The 26,160-nt window shown below is 42.2% G+C and overlaps 1 protein-coding gene across 3 annotated transcripts in view; it reads right to left on the bottom strand.

The window, feature by feature from the left end:
• The window catches only part of SCAPER (S-phase cyclin A associated protein in the ER), a 101,486-nt gene that overhangs the window by 46,118 nt on the left and 29,208 nt on the right, over window positions 1-26,160 (bottom strand). For all 3 annotated transcript variants that reach the window (XM_087972470.1, XM_087972468.1, XM_087972469.1), the window contains 8 exons: window positions 24,861-25,016; window positions 24,143-24,285; window positions 23,274-23,355; window positions 22,827-22,979; window positions 21,460-21,567; window positions 18,115-18,251; window positions 9,919-9,984; window positions 4,419-4,530 (listed from right to left, as the gene is read on the bottom strand). In XM_087972470.1, coding sequence (XP_087828596.1) covers window positions 4,419-4,530; window positions 9,919-9,984; window positions 18,115-18,251; window positions 21,460-21,567; window positions 22,827-22,979; window positions 23,274-23,355; window positions 24,143-24,285; window positions 24,861-25,016 — 957 coding nt within the window. The remainder of the gene's footprint in view (window positions 1-4,418; window positions 4,531-9,918; window positions 9,985-18,114; window positions 18,252-21,459; window positions 21,568-22,826; window positions 22,980-23,273; window positions 23,356-24,142; window positions 24,286-24,860; window positions 25,017-26,160) is intronic.

The following is a 26,160-nucleotide window of genomic DNA, read 5'->3' as shown; positions in this document are numbered from 1 at the left end:
AGGAGGAGGAGGAGGAGGAGGAGGAGGAGGAGGAGGAGGAGGAGGAGGAGGAGGAGGAGGAGGAGGGAAGAAAAGTAGAGGAGGAGGAGAGGAGGGCAAGGAGAAGGAGGTAGAGGAGGAGGAAGAGGAAGAAAAAGCGAAGAAGGGGAGGAGGAGAAAGAGGAAGAGGAGAAGGAGGAAGAGGAAGAAGAGGAGGAGTAGGAAGAGGAGAACAAGAGCAGGAAAAGGAGGAGGAAGAGGAGGAAAAGGAGGAGGAAGAGGAAGAAAAGGAGGAAGAGGAGGAAGAAGCAGAGGATGAAGAGAAGGAGGAAGAAGAGGAGCAGGAGGAGGAAGAGAAGGAGGAAAAAGAGGAGGAGGAGGAGGAGGAGGAGGAAGAAGCAGAGGAGGAGGAAGAGAAGCAGGAAAAGGAGGAGGAAGAGAAGGAGGAAGAAGAGGAGCAGGAGGAGGAAGAGAAGGAGGAAAAAGAGGAGGAGGAGGAGGAGGAAGAAGAAGCAGAGGAGGAGGAGCAGAAGCCTGCCTTGTCCACATGGAAGTCTGAAAATGGTTCTCTTTGGGAAGAAGACCTGGAGTCATGCAATAGAAGAAATTCCAAGCTTCCATGAAATAAAAACCTAGCTTGTTCTGGGCTTCCTATTGGGAAGAAGCAAACCAGACATCTCTGTCATACATCACAAAAACCTGGAAAGCAGCTTCTCTGGTCTACGTAGTTCTGTGTTCCTCAACCTCAGCAATTTTAAGATGGTTGGGTCTTCAACTCCCAGAACCCCCTGTTTAAAGACCCATTGAATCTTATCCCAACACCAGTTTTCCCCAACCTGTTAGGAATGAAACTTGTGTGATAACAACCAGACTTAAGAAGATTGTTGGGTCAATGTAGCCCAGCTATCTCCCATGGTTTTGAAGGTTGTCTCTCTATGGCTATATGTATACATTGACTTAGAAGAACATAAAGAAAAATGTGCCATATAAAACTTAAGAATTATGTGGAGTTTGTGTGTAGAGATCTTCATTTTAACCATCAGTGAAATGACCCATCCAGCCTTTTTGACACTGAGTAAAAACAAATCTTGGGGGGGAAAAAAGAATTCAGAGTCTTGAGAGCCATGTGTTGGAATACACATCCCATCTTCCTAATCAGAAGGTCATAAATTGGGGCATGATGGGAGCTGTGCCACAATGCAACTGCTGGATATCAAATTGATGGAATTATTTTCAAAAAGTTATTTTGTCCCCAGCATTATTTATTTATTTATTTATTGTAAGGATTAAAATTTTGGTGAATTTATTTTTGTTACTGGATATAAGAACTTTGCTTTTCAATTTGTGATTTTTATTTTACTGTATGTAATACCCGACTGATTTTTCTCTCAAGTCCAGGTTGCTAATTTATTCAGTCTATTTAGACGGGAAAAAAGGCTGTAATTTTTTTTAAACAAAAGAAAGTCAATAGCGTTATTTACCGATGTTGTTTGCTCTATGTATTCACTACCCAATGTCTCCTTGTAATAGTACAACTTGCGGTGAATTTGCGAAGAAAATTCAATAAATGTTTGTTTAGGTTACTGTATTACGACACAATTAGCAATGGTGTAATTACAGAAAGAATCAGAAATACAATCTATGCTACTTCCAACTGTACAACTGAAAGACAGATATCTCTTGGCGATAAGGGGGAAAATACAGGTTTGATTAAACCACAGGCTTGTTTGAAAAAACATTTAAAGTTCATGTTTATAGCAATCCCTGGGAAAATCCATATCTGTTTTTCTATTAGCTGATGGATATCAATGCTAGTAACAAGAATCTATGTTTTCCTGTTAAAATATATACACACCCTCGCCTTACAGGGGCCAATTAAGAACATATATTTGTAATATTGTACATATGTTTGCTTATCCTAATCCACCCCGAGGCCTAAAGAACAGTTTGTCTTCTGTATAAGATTTAAATTATTTATACTAAAGCCACGGTCCTATTACAGGGTCAGCTCTATCCCAATAAACCTTTGAGTTACAGAAGTGTTGCAAGCTGCATAAAATTTGGGTTTTGTTTCCTTTAAACAGACACACACACACACAAACACACACTCCTTCCCAGGTCAAACCTAATGGTAGCTTTTTAACCGGTGATATAATTTAATCCACTTTAAACTATTTTATTCCATTGGCTACTCTGGGTGGATGGCGTAAAAATATTGCAAAAGATTATGCAGAATGAAAAGAAACTTCATTAAAGATGAAAAAAATGAAGAGAACCATCAAAAGAAGGGAAACAGTATTTTTAAAGCCAGTTTTTTGTTTTTTTGTTTTTTGCATGAGATGCTGTGGGAATTGGTTTGTTCAAATCAAGATGGGGAATTCTTCCTCTTCCTCCTCTTCTTGTTCTTTTTATTTTACTTCCTCCTTCTCTTCTTCTTTCCTCCACTTCCTCCCTCCTCCTCCTCCTCCTCTTTCTTCCTCTTATCCAAGTTTCTCCTCCTTCCTCCTCTCCTTCCTCCTCACCCCCTTCCTCCTCCCTCCTCCTCCTCCTCCCTTTCGTGTAGAAAGCCATAGATGGGCTATCAAATAAGTTTGAGCTGAACGCTCCTAAAGCTGTGTGATTTTTCTCATTTTTCTCCCACAGGGATCTTCCAGCGAGATGCATCATGGCCTCCTTTTCCAGAGAAGAATCGGGTGAGACCTTGTGATGGATGTCACCTAACCCGAATCTTTCAGCCAGATTGTTCCTTATTTATTTTTCTTCTACCGCTTCTGGTATTCGCATTTCAATGAACCCAAACGGAGGCTGGCTTTGTCAGAATCTGATATTGTACCACATTACACTTGGCGGCACGGGTCAGGAAGCATTTTGCCTTCTAACTTCCACCGGCTTATAAACTTTGGCAGATTTGAACTCACTTAGGAAGGGTTGTGTGTGACATCCTGCCAGTTAGGAGCAGCAGCCTGGCTGGATATTTTTTAAAAAGAGGCTGCATAATTAGGAGGAGGGCAGAGGAATTCCTGGTCAAATCTCTTGTTTAAATTCTGTTTACTTGTAGTAATGGCACACACATGTTAAGTTGCTGATAAGTTGCACAAAGTTGATCTTATTTTCCTGATACTCAAAACCCAATTTTAAATTCATTTTCAATCAATAGACAGAAGAACCTGTTCAACTCAATCAACGTGAAGTTGGTTTTAAGGAGGAGGGCATGGTTTTAAGGTGTTAAGGATTCTCACAACAGTGTTGTTAAAGATGGCAAAGACTTTAAGGGCAACAAATTAAAATTGGATGGAAAAATGTTGAAGGGAACATGTCCTCCAGTACATTTATCCCTCCTTTTTCCAAAGTTAATAGGAACACTTCCTCCTCAATCCATCATTTTGAAAGTTATGAAGAGCTGCTGCGATTTTAATTATGCAAGCTTCTCATTTTAGTGATGATTTCAACCAGTAATAATCCTGTCATTTCAGAAGGACATTTCAGCCAGATAAAAGCTGGCTGTCTTAAAAATCAGAATCTCCTTCAAAACGTAATTGTACAGCACATTTTATGTCAAGCGATAGAACCAACCTTTAACTGGTTCATCAGTTTTAGCATGCTAATCATTTGCTTTAATGCAATTTCATTAAAAACAAAACTGACTGTGGAAAAAGATAAAGAGCTCTCTCCCAGAGATTAAACAAAAATCAGAAAATATAGGCAATAAAATGGAAACACTGATAGAGAGCATACTGAATATGTAAAATTCTGGCATTTGGGTGTCAGACTCTGCAAACACTGTTGGGAGCCTGATGTGTTGATTTTGGAAAAGCAATTAATTTAATTATTTGGGGAGGGGAATGGAATATCTCCCTATCTGGCATTAAAGGGTTTGCGGTGTTGATTTAATTGAAACAACTGTAGAGTATTAAATTTGTGAAAGAAATAAAAAGTTTCCATTAATGTTTTAGAATAATGCATTTAATGGAGAAATTGATTTTATCACATTAATCTAATTAACATTAGCTGGATAAAAATAATGTTTCCCCTGTATTTATAGTCAAGAGTCTACTTTAAAGCAACATTGGGAAAGAAATACAGAATGGCACATCGGCCTACTTTAACTTTCTAATCTTTTCCATTCATTAACCTCACAATTTCAAATACCTTCAGCATAATAACGAATATTCAGAATTTGACTGTGCTTCTCCTGAGTGTTGGCTTGTTTGTGGCTTACGGCAAAGTGGAAATTCAGCCAGTTTGCGGCTTGCAAACTATGGCTCGTGGCCTATGTGATCTTGTGAACCAAGCCACCAAGAGGATCCAAGAAACTCAACAGATTTGTGAATCTTCAGCCAAGAGTTGCATGCATGGGAAGAATCAGGAATTAAGAGTTGCATCGAAGGGCACGACATGATTGAGCAAGGAAAGTGACATGATTGAGCAAGAAAAGTTACCTCTTTTTCCAGGATGCGTGAAATATCTCCCAGAATCCTATCCAGAGCGGAGATTTTGCTACCATCTTGAATCTGAAGCTGCTTCAGCAAATCTTTCACCAATCGTTGTAGCCTTTCAAGAAAAAAAAGGGGGGAGGGAGGAGGAAATAGCATTCAGAACTGGGAAAGTTACATTCCAGTAATATTTCAGTGAGACCATCTTCACTGTGCAATGATTAAAAAGAGACAATCAGTACCACGTCTTGGGTACGTTTACGGTGGATAGTTTTCCATGGGACTCCTCCTAGGTAAATGGGCATGGGAGAGGATGGGCACAAACTGACTCTCTGCGGAAGTCTTTGGCTATTCCTAGGTTTGCCTGTGGAAGACTATATCATATTAGAATAGAATAGAATAGAATAGAATAGAATAGAATAGAATAGAATGGAATGGAATGGAATGGAGTGGAATGGAATGGAGTGGAGTGGAATGGAATGGAATTTAAAATAGAATATAATAGAATAAAATAGAGTAGAGCAGAGTAGAATAGAATAAGAAATAGAATAGAATAAGGAATAGAATAGAGTAGAGTAGAGTAGCATAGAGTGGAGTAGAGTAGAATAGAATAAATATTAGAAGGAATAGAGTAGAGTAGAGTAGAGTAGAGTAGAGTAGAGTAGAGTAGAGTAGAGTAGAGTAGAGTAGAATAGAGTAGAGTAGAGTAGAATAGAATTTTTTATTGGCCAAGTGTGATTGGACACACAAGGAATTTGTCTTTGGTGCAAATGCTCTCAGTGTACATAAAAGAAAAGATACATTCGTCAAGAGTCAGGAATCATCAGGTACAACACTAAGAATAGAATAGAATAGAATAGAATGGAATGGAATGGAATGGAATGGAATGGAATGGAATGGAATAGAATAGAATAGAATAGAATAGAATAGAATAGAATAGAATAGAATAGAATAGAATAGAATAAATATTAGAAGGAATAGAGTAGAGTAGAGTAGAGTAGAGTAGAGTAGAGTAGAGTAGAGTAGAATATAATTTTTTATTGGCCAAGTGTGACTGGACACACAAGGAATTTGTCTTTGGTGCAAATGCTCTCAGTGTACATAAAAGAAAAGATACACTCCTCAAGAGTCAAGAATCATCAGGTACAACACTTATACCATATATTATTACACAATAATATTCCTCAGCACTTTTAACAATAACTTTCAAAACAGAGAAAAGGCAGACAGGAATTAGACTGGCCATTACCAAGCAGAATCTGGAAGGAAAGAACCATAGTTGGGAGTCAGCCTTGCCTTAAGTTATTTTCAAGCAAGGAAAAACTCCTGCTGGAAATCCCAAAACTTGTCATCTGGTGGGACCACAAAAAAAGAGCCTTCTCGGTGGTGACCCCTTCTTTATGGAACATCTTTCCTTCCAGGGTAAGGTTGGCCTCCTCCCTGTTGTTTTTCTGAAAGGTCTTAAAAACATGGTTTTGTCAGTGGGCCTGGGGACCACGAATGGAGATGGAGCCCATCGGGTGGCTGATTTGATTGTGTTGGTGCTACCATGGGAGGTGGGGTGGAGGTGTTTTATGGGGTTTTATCACATGGTGGATTAAAAAAAAAAGTAGGCTACCCGGATATGTGAATTGGATGGCTACATAAATTAAATAATACATGAATGAAGCTGCAAGTTGGAGTAGAACCAGAGCCCCTGGCCAGTAGCTAAGAAATCTTTGGGGGAGAATCTCCTTCACCCACCCCCAAAAAATCTCATAAGGTCCCATGAAAAGTTTTTGTCACCACACGCAAGAACGTCAACATCCCACTCGTTTCGATTCTGTGCATGGCAGAGATGATCTACAGCAGAGGTCTTCCAACTTGGCAACTTTAAAACTTGTGGACTTCAACTCCACAAGTTGAAATCCACAAGTCTTAAAGTTGCCAAGTTTGAGGAGCCCTGATCTAGAGTCATTGTGCAACAGCGCCCGGGAGCCAGTGAAAGCGTTCCGTCCTTAAGCCAAACGGAGTTTCACAAGCCAATGTAAAAATAAAAGGCAGCTAGAGAACATCCTGTTTCTTTTCCTGGCTTGTAGGATGGTTGGGCCTAGTAAAAAGATAATAATAATCTATCATGGAATGGGTTAGCACTGATTTTGCAAAAGAAAAAGAAAAAAAGCAATTTTAAAATGATGTATCAATCACTGCATTTCAAAGCGGCAATTTCAAAGAATATGGGAAGCAGAGAGAGTAGCATCAAATAATAGAAATAATGTAAATTAAATAGTAATGGCTCTTAAGGAAACTACTAAACAAAGTCAGCAAAGAAGAGCAGGTAAATAAGCTGCATCTTTTTTTTTTAAAAAAAAAAAGTTTGTTTCCTCCACTTTAATGAGGAATTCAGTGTATTTGCACTCCTAAGAGATCTACAGAACGGCGGGAAGTGGTTCTAACGCACTTAGAACCACAACTTCTATCATAACAACTATAAACTGGCTTGGAAGCAATGTTTATTTTCTAAAATGGTTTTATTCAAAAACTGAGGCCTTTTTGTTTTTGGTTTAAAAAAAGAAAACCTTCCTGTCACTAGCAAGCATTTTGTAAGGCCGATCGTTTAGTTTTCAAGAGACAAGTCTACTTTCTGGCTTTAGAAACCTATTTCCAGCTCTAATCAAGTCAAATGGAATTCTATGTTTTTACATTTTTCCTCCCATTCATTTCTTTTTAAGACTCATCGTAAAACCGTCTTCTTCGTTCTTTTCCTGGCTCGGTACAGAATATAAAATTACCTTTCCTTTTGATTACTTCATGTCTGACCGTATTGCTCAAGTTCTTGGCCCAGATTGAGGTGAACGTTGGACTGAGCTGTTTGTTGGCTCAGGGAAGTGAATCTTATTTCCTGCTTCCAGTCTCTTCTTTGGTGACAATTGATGGGAACTCAGAACCTCTTGTCAAGTTTCAGGATGTGTGAGAAGTTTATTTTGCGTGCATTTATTTGATTGATATCCAACCTTGCTATCTGATTGATGGCGATGGAGTTTTTTTTTTAAAAAAAGTTTTAAATCTCTTTTATTTAGAAGGGGTTTTTTTCCCCCAAGGTTGAAACCAAAATGAGACTTCCAGGATGTTCTGTGAGGTTTTCCACCTCTTTCCAAAATTTGGAAATGCAGGTAGATGCCAAATTGTAAAAGAAATGGAAAGTGGACCTGCTCCCCTGAAGAATTCGTAAGCTCCAAAAGGTCTACAAAGAAGATGTTTCCACCTTCAGATCTGGAAGAGGCCACCAGTGACACTTCCACCATAAGATCTGAAACAGACTTCTCTTCTACCTGTAAGAAGTCAAGCCAAGGGAAGAAAAGGGAATTGGGTGGAAGATGACTCTATCAACATATCTTCCATGATTATGGACACTCTAGGAACTATACTTCAGTTGGATGTGGGCAACTGCCAGAGAGATCATATTCCTGTTCTGGGGGCAAGAGAGCATCAAGAGAAGGACAGCTTAAGACTTGGCTCCATTCTTCTTAAATCTTCTAGTCAGATGGGCAAAACCACCCAGCATAAATGTAATTTATGTAATACTGACATCTAAAGGAGGCAGTTTTATACTAGCTCATGACTTCTGGGTATGCGAGCCTCTCTCTCTCTCTCTTTCTCTCTGTCTCTTTTTGCTACGCCAACCATCTTTAGATTTGTCAATATTTATAGTGGCAACAACAAGCTGTGTAAGAGTATTTACATTTACAATTGGTTGCAACATTGCCTTTAATCAGCACTACAATTACTGTGTACATTGGAAAGGGTAAAGCTAGATGCAAAGTTTATTTTCTTTCTTGTTTTGTTCCATAAAGGCAATTTAGCTTCTTATCCGACTGGCTCTCTTGTTATGTCTCTCCCTGAAGGGCCGGGCTGCAAGTTTTTTTTTCTGTCTCTCTCTTTTAAATCATCCAATGGCCCACAGCATATCCTAAACTTTTTCCGCCCCAAAGACAAAAATGGGAAACCATCTTCCCATTCAACGAGAAACTCAGGTTAGGAGTGTACCAAGGACAGTGGCCAAAACAGGCCCACTGAGGAATTAGAGGGGAGTTTCAATATTCAGAGGGACGCGGTGGCTCAGATGCTGAGCTTGTTGATCAGGAAGGTCGGCAGTTCGGCGGTTCAAATCCCTAGCGCCCGTTACGGAGTGAGCTCCCATTTCCTTGTCCCAGCTTCTGCCAACCTAGCAGTTCGAAAGCATGTTAAAAAAATGCAAGTAGAAAAACAGGGACCACCTTTGGTGGGAAGGGAACAGCGTTCTGTGCTCCTTCGGTGTTTAGTCCCGCCGGCCACCTGACCACGGAGACGTCTTTGGACAGCGCTGGCTCTTCTTCGGCTTTGTAACGGAGCTGGAAATGACTAGCACGGATGTGCGAGGGGAACCTTTACTTTTTACCTTAAGTATCGAAGGAGGAATTCTGCACCAAAGTTTAAAGAAAGGCAATGGATGCTTTATTGGATCAAAAACAAGCAAGAAAGCAAAACCTAAGACTAAGCAAGGTTGATGGATGCAGGATGGAGGGATAACAAGAGGAAGACCAGGAAAATCAGTGGGGGAGATTTTTATGTCCTGGACCACAGTGAACAAAGGGCTCACTTTATGACCGACATGTCTGATGGGTTGAGCAACTGCTACAAAAAAATGTCATGAAACTGGCTCAATCCCGTGATGACTCACCTAAAGACCATTGTGACTTACGACCATAATGTACGTTGACGACTACCAATCCATAATTATATCAACTCCATTTCTTTCCCTTCCAGTCGTCTGTTTATTTATCTGTTCTCCCTAAATCGTGTGATGAGCAGCTGAGGGAACTGGGTAGGTCTAGTCTAATGAAGGAAAGGATTGGGGGGGACATGATAGCAGTTTCCCCAAATTTGGGGAGGGCTGCCACAAAGAACTTTCCTCCAAAGTACCAGAGGGCAGGACGAGAAGAAACAGATGGAAACTTGTCAAAAGGAGACCTGACTTGGAATGAAGGAGAAATTTCCTGACGGAATGATTAATCCAGGGGTCCTCAAACTTGGGCAACTTTTAAGACTTGTGGACTTCAACTCCCAGAATTCCTGGGAGTTGAAGTCCACAAGTCTTAAAAGTTGCCAAGTTTGGAGACCTCTGGATTAATCAATGGAACTTCTTGCCTCCTGAAGTTGTAGGTGCTCCATCACTGGAGGTTTCCAAGAACAATCCTTTGATTGGGATTGTATAAGGTCTCCTGCCTGGAGCAAGGGGTTGGACTAGAAGACCTCCGAGGCCCCTTCCATCTCTAGGAACCTAAGTTCTATAGCTTTGAAATGGAGCCACCCACAATCCTGTGGCTGATTCAGCGAAACGGTTCCTTTCTACCATTGTAGGAGCTGCAGACCTCCAAAGCTAAAGGTACCAGAATGGGACGGGCTATCCTGCACACAAGAGGGCTCTGCTCGGATGTTCTGGGTGCAAATCTGACGGGCAAAGCTTCCATCCGGATGAAGGACTTACTTTGCTTTGTACGGAGACTCACAGGAGACATTTTTGGACTCCATTCCGTTCTCATACTCCTTTGCCCTAAGACGAACAGGAACAGTGGAAAACATCAGTTAGTGTGATGACCCAGGGTGGGATACAAAAGCAACAAAGTCACAAAAACAGGTGAAGTCCCTTTTAATTCCTTCAACTTGGCTTCAAAGCTCCAATTATCATTGACTGGAGAAAAAAAACTCCCCCACAAACAGTTGCGAAAAGGAGGAAATGCCATTCAAACTCAAAATACATCTAAATTAGAAATAGAAAAAACAACACAAACCATAGCAATTAATGAGACAAGGCAGGATAAGGGCTTGGAGACGTCCACAGATATCGAAATACACACACTGGGAAGGACGCCAGAACTCAGTTAAGAATTGACAGACTAGAATTATTTCATGGTTTGCTTCCAGCACTGGGCCATGCGCAGTTTGTCCTTTTAAACAGTCCTCATAGCTGCAGCCCATGAAGGGGATCAGGGCCCTTTCCTCCCCCATAGACCACGCCATTCACGTTTCTCCCTTATCCGTTCCTCCCTGCGTGCCCTAGGATGAAGAAGAGACGGGCCTGGGTCTTTCTCTGAATTTCCTCCACAACATCCAGAGCCACACTTCCACTCCCTGTCAGGCGTTCCTCCTCTCCCTCGGAGTCAGACTCCAACAGGGGCATGACAGTTAGGGTGTCTATAAAGCACATTCTGTCCTGAATATTTCGTTCCATTTACCATTTTACCTTCTTCAGGTTTTTTTTTCATGTTAACGAGGGAGTAGAAATTAGTGTGCTTATTAGTGGGTTAATTTGTTCTATCCCGTGTTTGCTATTCCCAATCCTGCTTCAGTTTCGTTCACCACGTGGCAAAAATGTTTGAAGATTTTATAAGCTGCAGCAAGCCCAGCTGTCATACGTACTACCGGAGAGATTTAAAAACGCTTTAAATATGAAAACAACAAGCTCCGGGCACTTCGGAGACTAATGAATATATCAATTCATAAACAGCTGTAAATTACAGTACTGGATTTACTCCCTTAATACCGGATGGCAATTTGCTCATTGTGAGAAAAGAAAAATGTTGTTGTTGTTGTTGTTGTTGTTTTTTAAAAAAACCCAACAAATGATTTGTATCTCATTAAGAGTTTGTAACAGCCATTGATGCAACCACACAAGTTTCCCCGCAAACAGAAAATAAATCCATGAATGGCTGATTCACGTTTGGGGAAATGTAAATCGGGATTAGAACCAAATGGGAAAAAGAATTTGGGTTTATCCTGGCGACTTGCCACGGCGTCTGAGAGAAGGGGCAACTGTTCCTTACCGGTAATTTTGTTTGAGACAAAATGTGCATAAAACATACCAGCCCATCAGCAACCTGAAAAACAGCCCTTAACAGGGCTAGCAAAAGTAAATTCAGGCAGGCTGGGGAATTCTGGGAGTTGAAGTCCAAAGGCCTTAAAGTTGCCAAAATTGGACCCCCCTGGCTTAAATGGAGGTTAGCCATCAACAGAGGCGGTATATTCAGCCGGTTCTGACCAGTTCTGGAGAACCGGTAGTGGAAATTTTGAGTGGTTCGGAGAACCGGCCATTCCCACCTCTGACTGGCCCCGCCCCCATCTATTCTCTGCCTCCCAAGTCCCAGCTGATTGGCTGTCTCTCCTCTGGTTGCCCTGCACAGGAGAATGGAGCTGGAAAGCAGGTTAGTGCGGTGGGGAGGGAAGGGGGATTTTGCACAGGAGAATGGAGCTGGAAAGCAGGTTAGTGGGGTGGGGAGGGAAGGGGGATTTTGCAGTATCCTTCCCCTGCCACGCCCATGAAGCCCCACCTACCAAGCCATACCACGCCCACTAAGCCACGCCCAAAGAACCGGTAGTAAAAAAAAATTGAATCCCACCACTGGCCATCAACTATTCTTTTCTATTTCTTCTTTGCCATTGGAGATGTAAGATTCGCCGGCAACAGAATATCGGTTCATCAGAATTACCTGTTGCGCTCCGATACAGGTAGTCCTTGAACTTACAGCGGTTCATTTAGTGACCGGTCGAAGTTAAAACGGCACTGGGAAAAAAAGTGACATGACCGTTTTTTTCTTACCCTTACAACCATTCAACCTGCCTATGGTCACGTGATCAAAATTCAGAGGATTGGCAACCGATTCGTATGTATGACGGTCGCAGGTCACGTGATCCCCTTTTGCGACCTTCTGACAAGCAATGGGGAAGGGGGATTCACTTACCGATCGTGTGACTCACTGAACGGCTGCAGCGTTTCACTTAACAATGCAAGAAAGGTTGTTAAAATAGGGCAAAATTCACTTGATGTCTCACTTAGCAACTGAAGTTCTGGGCTCAATTGTGCTTGTATATTGAGAACTACTTCTACTAGAACTGACTTGCTAAACAGGCCCTTTCAAAGAATATTCCTAAGGTTTCTTGACCCAACTCAGAGGAGTCGTATGTAAGGCTTTCATCCGTAAATCAAGAACTATCCAGGTCTGATGGTTGTTCTGACCAAGGCTTCCGAGGCCGTAATTAAGCACACGCTTATTTTAAAAACAAGCCTTGTTTTATTGCAACGCTGGGAATTGTTTTCATTCCCAGCTGGTAATGAATCTCAAACAGTCCCTCGAGATAAGCACCCACCTTCCTTTCCTGTGAAGTGCTGCCAACAACAGAAGTGTCAAATGAACTAGGAAGAAAAACCAACCGAAGTACAAAGAGCTTCAAGAATGAATCTGAACCGAACGAACGACTTTGCTTCCTGCAAAGGTTTCGTCATCTTGGCCTGACTTTTATCCCTTATGGGGAGGGGCAATCACCTCCCAGCCTTACTCCTGAGTCGCCCCTTTTCTCTCAGCTGTTCTCGCCTTCTAGCAGCTCTGCACACACGCACACTGGGAACAGGCTCCCCTGGGTCCTCTTCCTCGCTGCTGCCAGACTCCAGAGGCTCTGGAGTCAGCACCCCACTCCCAGACAGTCCTGGCCCCATCTCTGCATCGGACGCAGGACCCTCATCCGAGTCCTCCCCAGACTCCCTGACTGGTCCCTGTTCTTCCCCATTGTCCCAAGTCCGCTGCTGTCTGCACAGGCTGCCGGCAAACTACAACAACAGTTCCCCTTCCTTTGATGTTGGAGGAGGAGGTGGGTGGAAAAAACAGCAAATTGCCCCTCTTATGTGTTCCTCTTTGACATTTCCCATGTCAGTTAAGTGTCCCTAAACCGAGACAGACAGATTGATGTGGGCGGCTCAGCAGGGAGATGCTCCGGATACGAAAAGCTTTTAAGGCCGGGATAAAAAAGATTGGGGTTTTTTTTCCTAAGAAGAGAAAGGAAGAATTCCGAAGCAGACACGAGGGGCTCAGCCAAACAAGCAGGAAAGTTGATTGTCAAGTTTGTCTCAAGACAGCGAGGAGTTCACTTCTCTGCTGCGTTTGGCAAATATTTATCTCCCTAAATACATGCCCCGGGGATATTTTCTTGCTGGCTTATGTTTTCCATACCTTTTCTTGATAACAGCGTTTTGATTAACCCATCAAACTGAGTGACAGACATTGTAGGAAGAAGGCAGTGTGTAACTTCGGGGCATAAAACCAGAAGAAGCTGGTTGCTAACACATCTTGTTAAAAAGCACAAGCATTTGTAAGTTGGATTTTGACTTAAAAAACAAAACAAAACATCAAGATGCTTCTGCTTCACTCTCCTGGGGTAGCAAGAGTTGAAATCCAATATTTTTTTGAGAATTTGAGGTTGGGGGGGGAGGAATGGTTTATGCTATGAATCACTTCCCTTTATATTACAAAGTCTTACTGAACGTGGTAAACAAAGCTCTATCAGGCTCAGTGTGCTGGAGAGGAAAAATAAAATAAAATAAAAACCTAATACATAAAAACTATCTGGAAAATAAATCTTAACCCAAAATAGTCCATGCCGTAAAGACGCCATTCAAAAAGGAGGAACATCTGCTATCTCGATCCACAGCAGTACAACGAAAGGGCTAAATTCCACAAAAAAAATAAGAAAGATCTTGGGGAAAAAAATTTGGAACTCGATGATTATGTTGACTGCGGTGAGAATTCTACATGTGCAAAAATGGAAAGATTCGTTAATTCCCACAATGGAAGAAAGGATGGAGCTGGAAGATATGGCAAAATTTAACTGTTTTAATTAAAGAAAAGAATGCATCCAGTTTTGCTTCTACTTAGAAACAGCTTCTGGACTTTATGCTTGAAACAAAACAAAACAAAAAAAAGCAAACTTTGATTTTGGCTTTTGATAATTAAATTATGTTTATTATAGAAATGGCTATTATTTACGAAGTATGTAAAATAAAAAAGTTGAGATTGTAACTGCGTTTTGTGTTCGACAGGGCTGAAAAAGGTGGCCAAATTCTCTCAGGCTGTAAGCAAAATTAAGCAAACTTTAACGGACCAATGATAATCCAGCGCCAATTGCGATATAATATCCTGCTTGTGTCTTCTATTTTTATTTTTTTTACTATTCTTATTGTCTAAATTCTTTTATGGGTAATGCTGGCCAGTGACCATAATAAAACAGAATGATTGATTGGGTTTTGATGATTAGATTAGGTTTGTCATAGAAACGGCTAACACTTACCAAATGTATAAAGCAAAAAGTTGAGGTTGTAAACTTTTGTATTTGACGGCACTGAAAATAGTTGGAAGTTATTTTGCTTTCTTTCCTTTTTGCTTTGCACTCCACTTTGCTTTTTCTTCTTCCCCTTTTTATCTTCTGCTTCTATCTGTATTTTATATTACAGGGTGTCCTCGACTTACGAACCACAATTGAGCTCCAAATTTCTGTGAGACATTTTGCTAAGTGAGTTTGGCCCCGTTTTACCACCTTTTGGCCACAGTTGTTAAGTGAACCACTGCAGTTGCTAAGTTAGTAGCACGGTTCTTAAGTGAATCTGGCTTCCTTCCGTTGACTTGGCTGGTCTGAAGGTCGCAAAAGGGGAATCATGTGACCTCAAAGACGCTGTGACCATCGTAAATACGAGCCAGTGGCCAAGCCTCCGAATTTTGATCAGGTGACCATGGGGATGCCGTAACAATCGTTAATGTCAACTCATAAAATATTTCTATGGCCTTTTTAGAGTTGCCAACAGAAAGGGAGGGGGGGGGGGGAAAGGGGTTTGAAAGAGCAGTGCGGCAGCTTGGAAACCAAAAGTGCATTCCATAAATAGTTTTTCAAAGATAGTAACTAGGTGACTGAAGTTTCTGCCACACAAAATTCTAACTGGAGAGCATGATTGATGACTCTGGGCTAGGGATGTGTCCCATTGGAGAATATGAATTACAATACACCCAGGGGGTGGGGTGGGGGAAACTAGGGTCAAAGGTGACCATGAATTAGGTGTCTCAGAGTCAGCTACACCCAGGCAGCGTCGGCATGTTTACTCCCAATAAATCCTTCTGAAGTTTTGGAAGTTTGGCTCAAGACTCATGATTTAATTGGGGGTCAATCCTGACACGTAAGTGTGAAAAAAAAAACAACGGTCCCAAGTCACTGTTCTCAGTGTCATCATAACTTTGAACCGTCACTAAATGAATTGTTGTAAGTTGAGGACTACCTGTAAAATAAATTTCAACTTTAAAAAAAAAACAGTCACCCCCTAAAAGAGCAAAATGGTGATTCAACAGGATTCTTTTTCACCATGCCAGAATTTTATTGCTGAGTCTGGATTTCGACTAAGTGGAAGGAATCTTAATAAAGTCGGGGTTGAAGCTCGGATCATCGGCAGCGGAAACCCCCAAACTCTGAAACTACGACAATCCACAACTGTCACATGTTGTTTTTTTTTTAGCCCGTTGACGAATGGCGGGTCTGACAACTCACTTTCCCTTTTAAGATATTTCTAACTTTCTTCGTTGTGGCAGGCAACAAAATTGATTAAAGCCCAGCCCGGGGATTTGACACTCCGGCCGATGAGCTTCTATTTGTTGATTACTATTGATTTTCTTTGATACTTCATTTGAAAAATCAATAGCCGGGAAGAAAAATAGGCCTGGTTTGGACGTTACTTAAACCTGCTATTGTGCGCTGGGAGAGGGCAGAGTTTTTGGCAGGGCTCGGATGTCCAATTAGGAAGAAAGCTCTTAACAGGTGAAAGGCAGGGGCTGGATCAATACGCCGTTTTCTTCCTCAATCAGAGAAAGTGGCCATAAATTAGACTCATCAGTGCTATTTTCAAGATGTTCCTAGAGCAAATAACTTCAAAAAGGGTTTCGCATTTTTTTCCCCCCAGGCTTTCGCAGCTGCTTTTCTGTGAAGGGCACGAATAAATAAATGCAAGCCGTTTCATGCAAAAGAATGAAATAAATTTAAGCCTCTTGATGCAAAAGAACGAATAAAAAAAAATCTGTCTGTCTATCTATCTACAGTTACGGTCTGTCTGTCTGTCTATCTATCTATCTATCTATCTATCTATCTATCTATCTATCTATCTATCTATCTATCTATCTATCTATCTCTACCATCTATCTATCTCTATCATCTATCTATCTATCTATCTATCTATCTATCTATCTATCTATCTATCTATCTATCTATCTATCTATCTATCTATCTCTATCTATCTATCTATCTATCTATCTATCTATCTATCTATCTATCTCTCTCTCTCTCTCTCTCTCTCTCTATCTATCTATCTATCTATCTATCTATCTATCTATCTATCTATCTATCTATCTATCTATCTATCTATCTATCTATCTATCTATCTATCTATCATCTATCTATCTATCTATCTATATCTATCTACAGTATCTCTCTCTCTCTATCTATCTATCTATCTATCTATCTACAGTATCTATCTCATCTATCTATCTATCTATCTATCTATCTATCTATCTATCTCTATCTATCTATCTATCTATCTATCTATCTATCTATCTATCTATCTATCTATCTATCTATCTATCTATCTATCTATCTATCTATCTCTCTATCTCTCTCTCTATCTATCTCTCTATCTATCTATCTCTTCTATCTATCTATCTATCTATCTATCTATCTATCTATCTATCTATCTATCTATCTATCTATCTATCTATCTATCTATCTATCTATCTATCTACAGTATCTATCTATCTATATCTATCTACAGTATCTCTCTCTCTCTCTCTCTCTATCTATCTACAGTATCTATCTATCTATCTATCTATCTATCTATATCTATCTATCTATCTATCTATCTATCTATCTATCTATCTATCTATCTATCTCTATCTATCTATCTATCTATCTATCTATCTATCTATCTATCTATCTATCTATCTATCTCTCTCTCTCTCTCTCTCTCTCTATCTATCTATCTATCTCTATCTATCTATCTATCTATCTATCTATCTATCTATCTATCTATCTATCTATCTATCATTATCTATCTATCTATCTATCTATCTATATCTATCTACAGTATCTCTCTCTCTCTCTCTCTATCTACAGTATCTATCTATCTATATCTATCTATCTATCTATCTATCTATCTATCTATCTATCTATCTATCTATCTATCTATCTATCTACAGTATCTATCTACAATATTTATGTCTGTCTGTCTGTCTGTCTATCTATCTACAGTATCTATCTTCAGTATCTATCTACAATATCTATCTGTCTGTCTGTCTGTCTGTCTGTCTGTCTGTCTGTCTGTCTGTCTATAACTCTTCTTTTGCATGAAAAGGCTTCAATTATAAATAATATCACATATATATGTATACAGGTAATCTTTGACTTTATGACCACAATTGAGTCCAAAATTGCTGCTGCTAAACGAAAGGTTTGTAAGGTGAGTTTTGCCCCATTTTACGACCTTTCTGGCCACAACTGTTGAGTGAATCATTGCAGTTGTTAAGTTAGTAACCCGGTCGTTAAGTGAATCTGGCTTCCCCGTTGACTTTGCTTGTGAGAAGGTTGCAAAAGGAGATCATATCACCCCGGGACGCTGCAACTGTCATAAATGTGAGTCAATTGCCAAACGCCTGAATTTTGATCATGTGACCATGGGGGATGTGCAACAGTCGTAAGCGTGAAAAATGGTTGTAAGTCAGTTTTTTTTCAGTGTCGTTGTAATTTTGAACGGTCACTAAATGAACTGTTGTCACTGGAAGACTACGTATGTGTATATGTGTGTGTGCGTGTGTGTTTCCAAAGCCGATACCTTGAGTTCATCCGTGCCTTCAATTTCTTGGCTTTCTTTTTTGTCTTCTGCCTCTCTTCACTGTCTTTTATAGGCTCGGTGGGAATCGTGTTTTCTACCACAATGTCCACGATGTATTTCTTTAAGGACAGGTGCTCCTAGAAGAAGGGAACACAGAAAAGATTGCACCCCACTCTTGCTTCTGTTCCTGCACCCTAAAAAGGAAAAACCTACCCATAAAAAGCCACAGAGTGTTAAAATCTAGTAGATGTCGGAATATATTTTTGTTTACAAGAGCACTGTGAAGCAGTATATAAGTCTAAGTGCCCTTCCTTCCTTCCTTCCTTCCATCTTCCTTCCTTCTCTTTCCTTCCTTCCATCTTCCTTCCTTCTCTTTCCTTCCTTCTTCCTTCTCTTTCCTTCCTTCCTTCTCTTTCCTTCCTTCTTCCTTCCTTCCTTCTCTTTCCTTCCATCCTTCTACTTCCTTCCTTCTTTCCTTCCTTCCTCCTTCCTTCCTTCCTTCCTTCCTTCCTTCCTTCCTTCCTTCTCTTTCCTTCCTTCCATCTTCCTTCCTTCTCTTTCCTTCCTTCTTCCTTCCTTCCTTCTCTTTCCTTCCTTCCTTCCTTCTTCCTTCCTTCCTTCCTTCCTTCCTTCCTTCCTTCCTTCCTTCCTTCCTTCCTTCCTTCTCTTTCCTTCCTTCCATCTTCCTTCTCTTTCCTTCCTTCCTTCTTCCTTCCTTCCTTCTCTTTTCCTTCCTTCCTTCTACTTCCTTCCTTCCTTCCTTCCTTCCTTCCTTCCTTCCTTCCTTCCTTCCTTCCTTCCTTCCTTCCTTCCTTCTCTTTCCTTCCTTCCATCTTCCTTCCTTCTCTTTCCTTCCTTCTTCCTTCCTTCCGTCCTTCTACTTCCTTCCTTCCTTCCTCCCTCCCTCCCTCCCTCCCTCTCTCCTTTAGAGGTTAGAATGGAGCACTGCAGGCTCACTTTGTCCACAGTCTGGAGTTTGATCCTGACCGGCTCAAGCTTGACTCAGCCTTCCATCCTTCCAAAGTCGGTAAAATGAGGACCCAGATTTTGGGGAGCAAATAGACTTTCTCTGTAAACCGCTTCATGATAGGCTGTGAAGTGCTACGTAAAGTCCTTACCAAAGGACCTTGGACATGAAGATCTGGATATAACACCATCAAACATCCAGACCTGCCTATCCGAGGTCCTTGGTAAGGATTCAATAAGTAGACAAAAATGCCAAACCCAGTCTGAACATCTGGCTGCCTATGCTACGATTAACAACAACAACAACAACAACAACTAGGAGTTGGATTCTACGCTGTGATCTTTGTCAATAGGGTTTTCTAATGATCGTGGTTCAGTATGGAAACCTTGTCTGGAATTGACCTCTCAGATGGAGTTATTTCGGTTGTGTGGCAGGCGGCTCTTACCCATTCTGGGTTTAAAACAGAAATGTGTCAAAGATCAAGTGTATGTTATCCAAAGTGTCAAGTGCAGGAGGCTAAAGGTGAAATTTCATTAGGTCAGGGGTAGTATAAATAAAAATCTTATACATCAAACGAGAAGGGTCATTTAATATGAAGGCATCAGAGGTGAAAAGCAATAACTTTAAGTAGGAATAGTGCATTCACCTAGAGGTGCCTTCATTGATTAAAAATAAAATGGGGAACATAGAGAGAAGTAAAACTAAGCTGACTCAACCACATTATTTATTCCTATATTTTGAAATTTTACTCTTAAGTACGCAAATCATAAACGTTGTTGTTCTAAGGGCATATAAATTTTGCCCAGAGCTGTACGTAGTAAGAAAGACCATATTATATTAGGATTTATCATAATTCTTTGCTGGCTGTAACTGATTAAAACAAATTAACTCAACAAACAGGGTACTTCCAATATGGGGCATATTCAATAAAGGCACCAAGCTCTCGGGAAAATTAAAGATTAAAGGAAGACTTCTTCCGTTCACTATGTCCTGCAGGAAAAGTGCGATCTCAGATCAAAAGACCCATTGACCAAAACAACCACTGATGACTGAACCACCAGGGTGTTGGTAGAATCCACCAAGCCAACTCCAAAGACGCAGCAGCATAGATTGCCATCATGTGTGAACCCAGCCACTGAGTGTAGCCGCAGTTCCAAAAAGCTCATGAAAGCCAGCTCCAGTTTTCCCGAAAGGTTTAAGGTCCCACTGCAACCTCCAGCTGGGTATCTCTTCACCTCCTTGCTCTGAGTAGGACAATAGCCATAGCACTTAGAGTTCTATCCTGCCTCACAGGGCTTCTACTCTAAGCAGTTGGCCTCTTGCCCCCAACAATTTGGGTCCTCGTTTTACCCACCTCGGAAGGATGGAAGGCTGAGTCAACCCTGAACCAGTCGGGATTGAACTCCTGACAGTGGGCAGAGTTATGGAAGGAAGGAAGGAAATAGCAATAGCCCTTAGACTTATATACCACTTAACAGTGCTTTACAGCCCCTCTCTAAGCGGTTTGCAGAGTCAGCTTCTTGCCCCCAACAATTTGGGCCTTCTTTTTCCCACCTCAGAAGGATGGAAGACTGAGTCAACCCTGAACCAGTCAGGATTGAACTCCTGGCAGTGGGCAGAGTTATGGAAGGAAGGAAAGAAGGAAAGAAGGAAGGAAATAGCAATAGCCCTTAGACTTATATACCGCTTTATAGTCCTTTCCAGCCCTCCCTAAGTGGTTTTACAGAGTCAGCCTCTTGCCCCCAACAATCTGGGTCCTCATTTGACTCACCTCGGAAGGATGGAAGGCTGAGCCAACCTTGAGCCTGGTGAGATTTGAACTGCCAAAATTGCAGGCAGCCAGCAGTCAGCAGAAGTAGCCTGCAGTACTGCACTCTGACCACTGCGCCACCACTGCTCTCAATAGAGTCTCAGTAGACATGTTTTCCACCAATGCTTTTACTCTTCTGGCTGGTTATTCAGACTTATGGTCAGTAACCTATCTCCGAATCCTCAGATTCATTGATGTGCTGTATTACATCCCAGTTTCTCAACCTGGACACTTTTTAAGAGGTGTGGGACTTCGACTTCCAATTCTGGGAGTCGAAGTCCACGCATCATAAAGTTGTCCTGGCTGAGAAACAGAGCTCTAATCCAGGGATCTCCAACCCTGGCAACTTTAAGACTCGTGGACTGGCTGGCGGAGGAACTCTGGGAATTGAAGTCCACCAAGTTGCCAAGGTTGGAGAGATCCCCGCTCTAATCTGCTGCCTGTTACACTGTGTTGGATTCCAAATCCTTCCGATCTTCCGGCAATTGGATCAAGGCTGTGCCAACATAACAACCATTTCCTGTTGGATAATAAAATTGGGGAGGGGGAAAACAGAGAGAAGACGTACCACTTCTTCATCGGAGAGCTCTCGGCCTTGGATGCTGCTGTTTTCTCTCACAGCTTGCTGATGCTTTTTTCCCTTAATGTGGCTAAAGAGATACACCTCCGAGGAAATCTGGAAAAGGTGTGTGACATTTGCTCGGGTCATTCGTGGCAAAATTTGAGATAGCCAACCAACCCGACATGTCACGGCTAGTCCGGCTTCTACAGGGGACAAGATTGATGGACTGAGATTGGTAGTCTGAGGAGATGGTTCTCCATTGTCCTTCACGGCTTTCCTCCAGGCCAGATGTTGGGGTGTCTCTTCCCAATTTGCACCTTTCAGAACTGAAGAAGCTTCTTGGATGAGAAGCAAAATGTTTCCCAAGGAAAGAAGTGAGAAAGTCCAGTTGCCTTTGGGAAAAGCAGCTTTGGGACAACCAAGACCTGGCTGATGGAGGATCTCCATCGATACTGAGTTCAACATAGCCTGTCATGCCCCTGTCGGAATCTGATTTGGAGGGGGAGGCCGAGCAGCTGACAGGGAGTGGGAGTGTAGCTCCGTTGGCTGTGGAAGAAATTGGGGAAGGGCAAAGTCCGGCTGGGCAGAGGTAGAGCAAGGGAGCGGGAATTCGGAGGAAGACTTAGGCCCACCCCCTCTTCATCCTAGGGCATGCAGTGGGAAACGGAGAAGGGAGCAACGTGGGTTGCATGGCTTACGGGGGAGGAAAGGGCCTGATTCCCTTCATTAGCTGCAGCTGGGAACACAGGGTTTAACAAGGGAAGTTGCGCACAGCAAGTTGTTGGGAGCAAATTGTGAATTATCTGGTATTGTCAAGGCTTATCTGGGTTCCTGGCGTCTTCCCAACTGTGTGTGTTTTGCTGTGCGTTCAAGTCTGCAATTCCTTCTGCTGCCCTGTCCAGTTAATTACTGCAGCGTGGTTTGTGTGGATTTTTAGTTACAGTTTGTATGTACTTTGTTTTTGGACTGAATTTCCTCCACTTAAAGGGGTTTTTTTCTCCAGCTGAAGGTAACTGGGCACTGGGGGCAAAATTGGAGGTACTTAAGGGACTTTTCTTACTTATGTGACTGTGTTGCCTTTGTGCCACGCCCCTTTGGGTCACCACACAGCCTGACCGGCAAAGCTCAAGAACCTGACACATCTGGAGGAGGGTTGGGAAGGGATGCCTCAACATCTGGCCCAGGGAAAAGTAGCGGGGAGTATCTTCCCCTCTGCAGAAATGCACCTCATCTCTGAGGACTTTTGCAAGGGAGAAAGGACAGGGTAGATCTACTCTCTCGTCGTGAAGGCAATATCCGGGCACCGCTAAGAAGGCCTCGGTGGCAGAGGCACCCTTTTGTCTCTCAAGAGGCTAGTAAGAGGAGACTCCTACCGCAACACTGCAGAGGGAACACTGCTTCTTTCGCTCGTAGGGGGTGAGTTTGGGCGCATAGTCCGTGTTGGCGTGCCTTCCGCTGCTTAATTCGGCGGCTTTTTCTTTCCTCTGTTCGATTTGCTCCATGTGCCTCCGGATGCTCTCATCGTGCTGCGAAAGAGAAGGGGTGCATCCCCCCAATTTATTGAAAGGTTATCAGCAAGCCTGACAAACCTATCTAGGCCAGTGGTTCTCGACCCTGACCCCCTTTAAATACCTTTGGTGGCTGCAAACCACAGCCACGCACCCCCAAGGCTTAACTCAAGGTTGAAATCAAAAACTTTGCTTCAAGCCTTGGCAGATCTCTTGTGACACTGTGCTCCCATTTGCCCCCAGGAGGTCCACAGACCCCAGGTTGAGAATTCTTGCTCTCAGCCTTTAGGGAGGTGTCTTTCTAGTCCATACCTTCAACTGGATCTTCTTCTGGAGCTCCTCCATGGCTTCTTGCTGGGCTGCGGTCAGAGCAGCTAATCTCTCTTCCCGATCTCTATGCAAGGAGCAAGAGACATGGGAAAATTCAGGCTCTCGACTGGATACCTTTTCAGGAGTAGCAAAATCCAGACACTCATCTTTTTTTTTGTAAAATTTTTATTTTTATTTTTTTAGACAACAAACATAAACATCAAACAACAAATAAAACCTTCTTTCCATTGTACAGTGTGTCGGTTGGTGTATATTTCTTGCGCATAATATCTGTAGTCTTTTCCTCTTAGATTTAAATTGACATTCAAATTATATTAATCCACTTTCCATGTCATGTTATATTATTATTACACCATCGTTAGACTTTCATTTCAAATCTGCATTATCCTTTTAGGGCAAATCTCCATTCTTAACTCATTTTAATTCATATTATAATCCATTCCATAATAATCAATGATAACAAATCATTACTATTGTATTATATTTCATTTTCCAATTTTTCTACCTAGCCGTTGATAAAATAAACCTCATATTTTATAATAAATCCAGGCACTCATCTCGTGTGTGCCTCCTTCCCTCCATTCGTCCAATAGATCCAACATACTCCAATGCCTTGATGCATGTCTTTATCTTCTAGGGTTAGGCCCCATTAAATGAATTGAGTATTTGTACATTCCATTTGCAAACATTTATCAATCGTGGCAAGTTTAAAATGGGTAGGCTTCGAGTCCCAGAATCCCCCAGCCTCTAGGAATCGAAGTCCGTGCATGTTAAAATTGACAAGGTTAAAAAAAACGGATCGAAACTCTTGGGTTGGGATGAAATACAAAAGTGGGTTTTGCCATGGCTACCTGGCGCGTTCCCGAGCTGCGTCTTCTCGGGCTTTCTCCTTCTCCTGCCTCTGCTGCTCAATTCGAGCTTCTTGTTCCTTCCTCTTCATCAGCAGCTCTTCCACCCGGGCCTGACGCTCCGCTTCCAGAGCTCTCTTCCGTTCCTAGAGAGCAAACATTTCCGCTTGTTAAACATGGAAATCCTAAACCAGGGGTGTCCAACCTTGGCAACTTTAAGACTTGTGGACTTCAACTCCCAGAATTCCTCAGCCAGCAAAGCTTAAAGTCTTAAAGTTGCCAAGGTTGGACACCCCTGTCCTAAACGGTTTGCACAATCATAGAAAAGACAGAAGCTTTGGGATGGATGGATGGATGGATGGAAAGATGGTTGATGGTTGGATGGAGATAGTTAGAAAATGGATGGATAAAGATCGACAGCCAAGAGATGGATGGACAGATTATAGGTAGAGAGTAGACAAGCAAACAGATGGATAATATCATCATGTTGAGTTAGTTCCATACAGGCTAACTAGCTGATTCAGACCCAACAGCATTTTAGAGTGAGGAGAAGTCAAGGAAGAGAAGGAAAAGGAAGAGAAGGGAGGGAAGAGAGCTACCACCATAGTGTTTCAAAGTAGAACTCCAGTAAGGCAAAGCAATAACCCATTAAAAGCTCCTCTCTTCTTTGTCCTCCTCTCTTCATACAACTCCTTCTAGTGTTTGTGAAGTTAAGGGGTACCTGGACAGCTTCGTCGCGGGCTTGCTTCTCTTCCTGCCTTCGTTGGCGCTCTTCCTGTAATTCGTTGAGTCTTTGTTCGTATTCTTTCAGTTTGGACAAAACATCGTGGCGCTTATTCTGGGCTTCCAACGTGTTTATGAATGCAATTTCATTCACCTGCCAAAAAGGGAATTGGGAACTCCGATAACCATGATGAAAAATTGGATTGGAGCAAAATAAATAGGCAAACACCTTAGACAGTTGTACGTCAATTGGTTGTGGGGAATGAAGTAATTTGGTTAATATAAGCATGACCAGCTGGAGAATTCTGGGAGTTGAGGTCCACCCATCTTCACATTGCCAACACTGCCTAAAGGGATTCAGAGAAGATTTGTGGGGTCCTTGGTGCTCTCTGAGCTTGGCTGTTTTCTTGCAGACATTCCATTACCCAACTAGGTAAACACCAGAGAAAATTTATATGGGAATGAAAGAAATGTCTGGATCTGGAATTCTAGGACAGACCCCCGATGGATCTCCAAGTAAAGAAGTGTGCTCAAAAGTCCTCCACCACAGCATCGGATCAAAGCGATTTGGGCAACGGGCTTCCTCTTTTTTTTTTTTGCAAAATGCCCCCTCACTGGATTTCTGAGGACCCTGGCTTCCTGAGAATGAATTCACTGGCCTGGGATGGAGAAACACCATCCCAATGCACACGGATTCCCTAAGCAATGGTCTCTCTCTCTCCCTTTTAAAAGCATCTCCCGTTGTACCATAACTCCATTCCCATTTCATCTTGCTTCCTCTCTTGGCTCTTGCCCTCTCGTTCTCCAATCTGCAGAAGGAAAGCGCAACGTAAGAGAAAGACACTGGATATTTCTGTCCTGAGCTGAATGCCAGAATCAGAGGCTAAGCGGCCTCTTTCGACTCTGATGATTTTGGTACTTTCTCTCCCGCCATTTACAGCCGTGTCAAACATCCCCAGACGGAGTCCAACTTTCCGCTTTGTTGGCCGAGTGGAACACATTTGCAGGACGGATTCTTTGCAGCTCACTGAGCGGACAGCGGTAGGAGGGGAGGGCAGGGAAAAAGGAAGTCCTGGCCTTCTTTTTATTTGCCCCCCCTTTCTCCTCCTCCATCCCCACCAATAGCTCTGACCCAATTAGCCGTGATCTCGGGGTGCAAAGGGCCGGGGATCTCATGCCCCGTTGAACCGATGCAATGCTTTAGCCCATCTGCCAAAGTGGGAATTACAACAGGATGGGTTGTTAATCTGATTGCCGGAGTCACCCGGGATTAAAGGAACCAGGGCCCGCAGGTAAAA

Source organism: Notechis scutatus, chromosome 11 (genome assembly GCF_049901735.1).
Source record: "Notechis scutatus isolate UNSWTSFEM ecotype Mainland chromosome 11, rNotScu1.2, whole genome shotgun sequence".
In the NCBI taxonomy this organism is placed as follows: domain Eukaryota; kingdom Metazoa; phylum Chordata; class Lepidosauria; order Squamata; family Elapidae; genus Notechis; species Notechis scutatus.
Note: the sequence above shows the minus strand (reverse complement) of the source record. Positions and strands in the feature narration are given on the sequence as shown.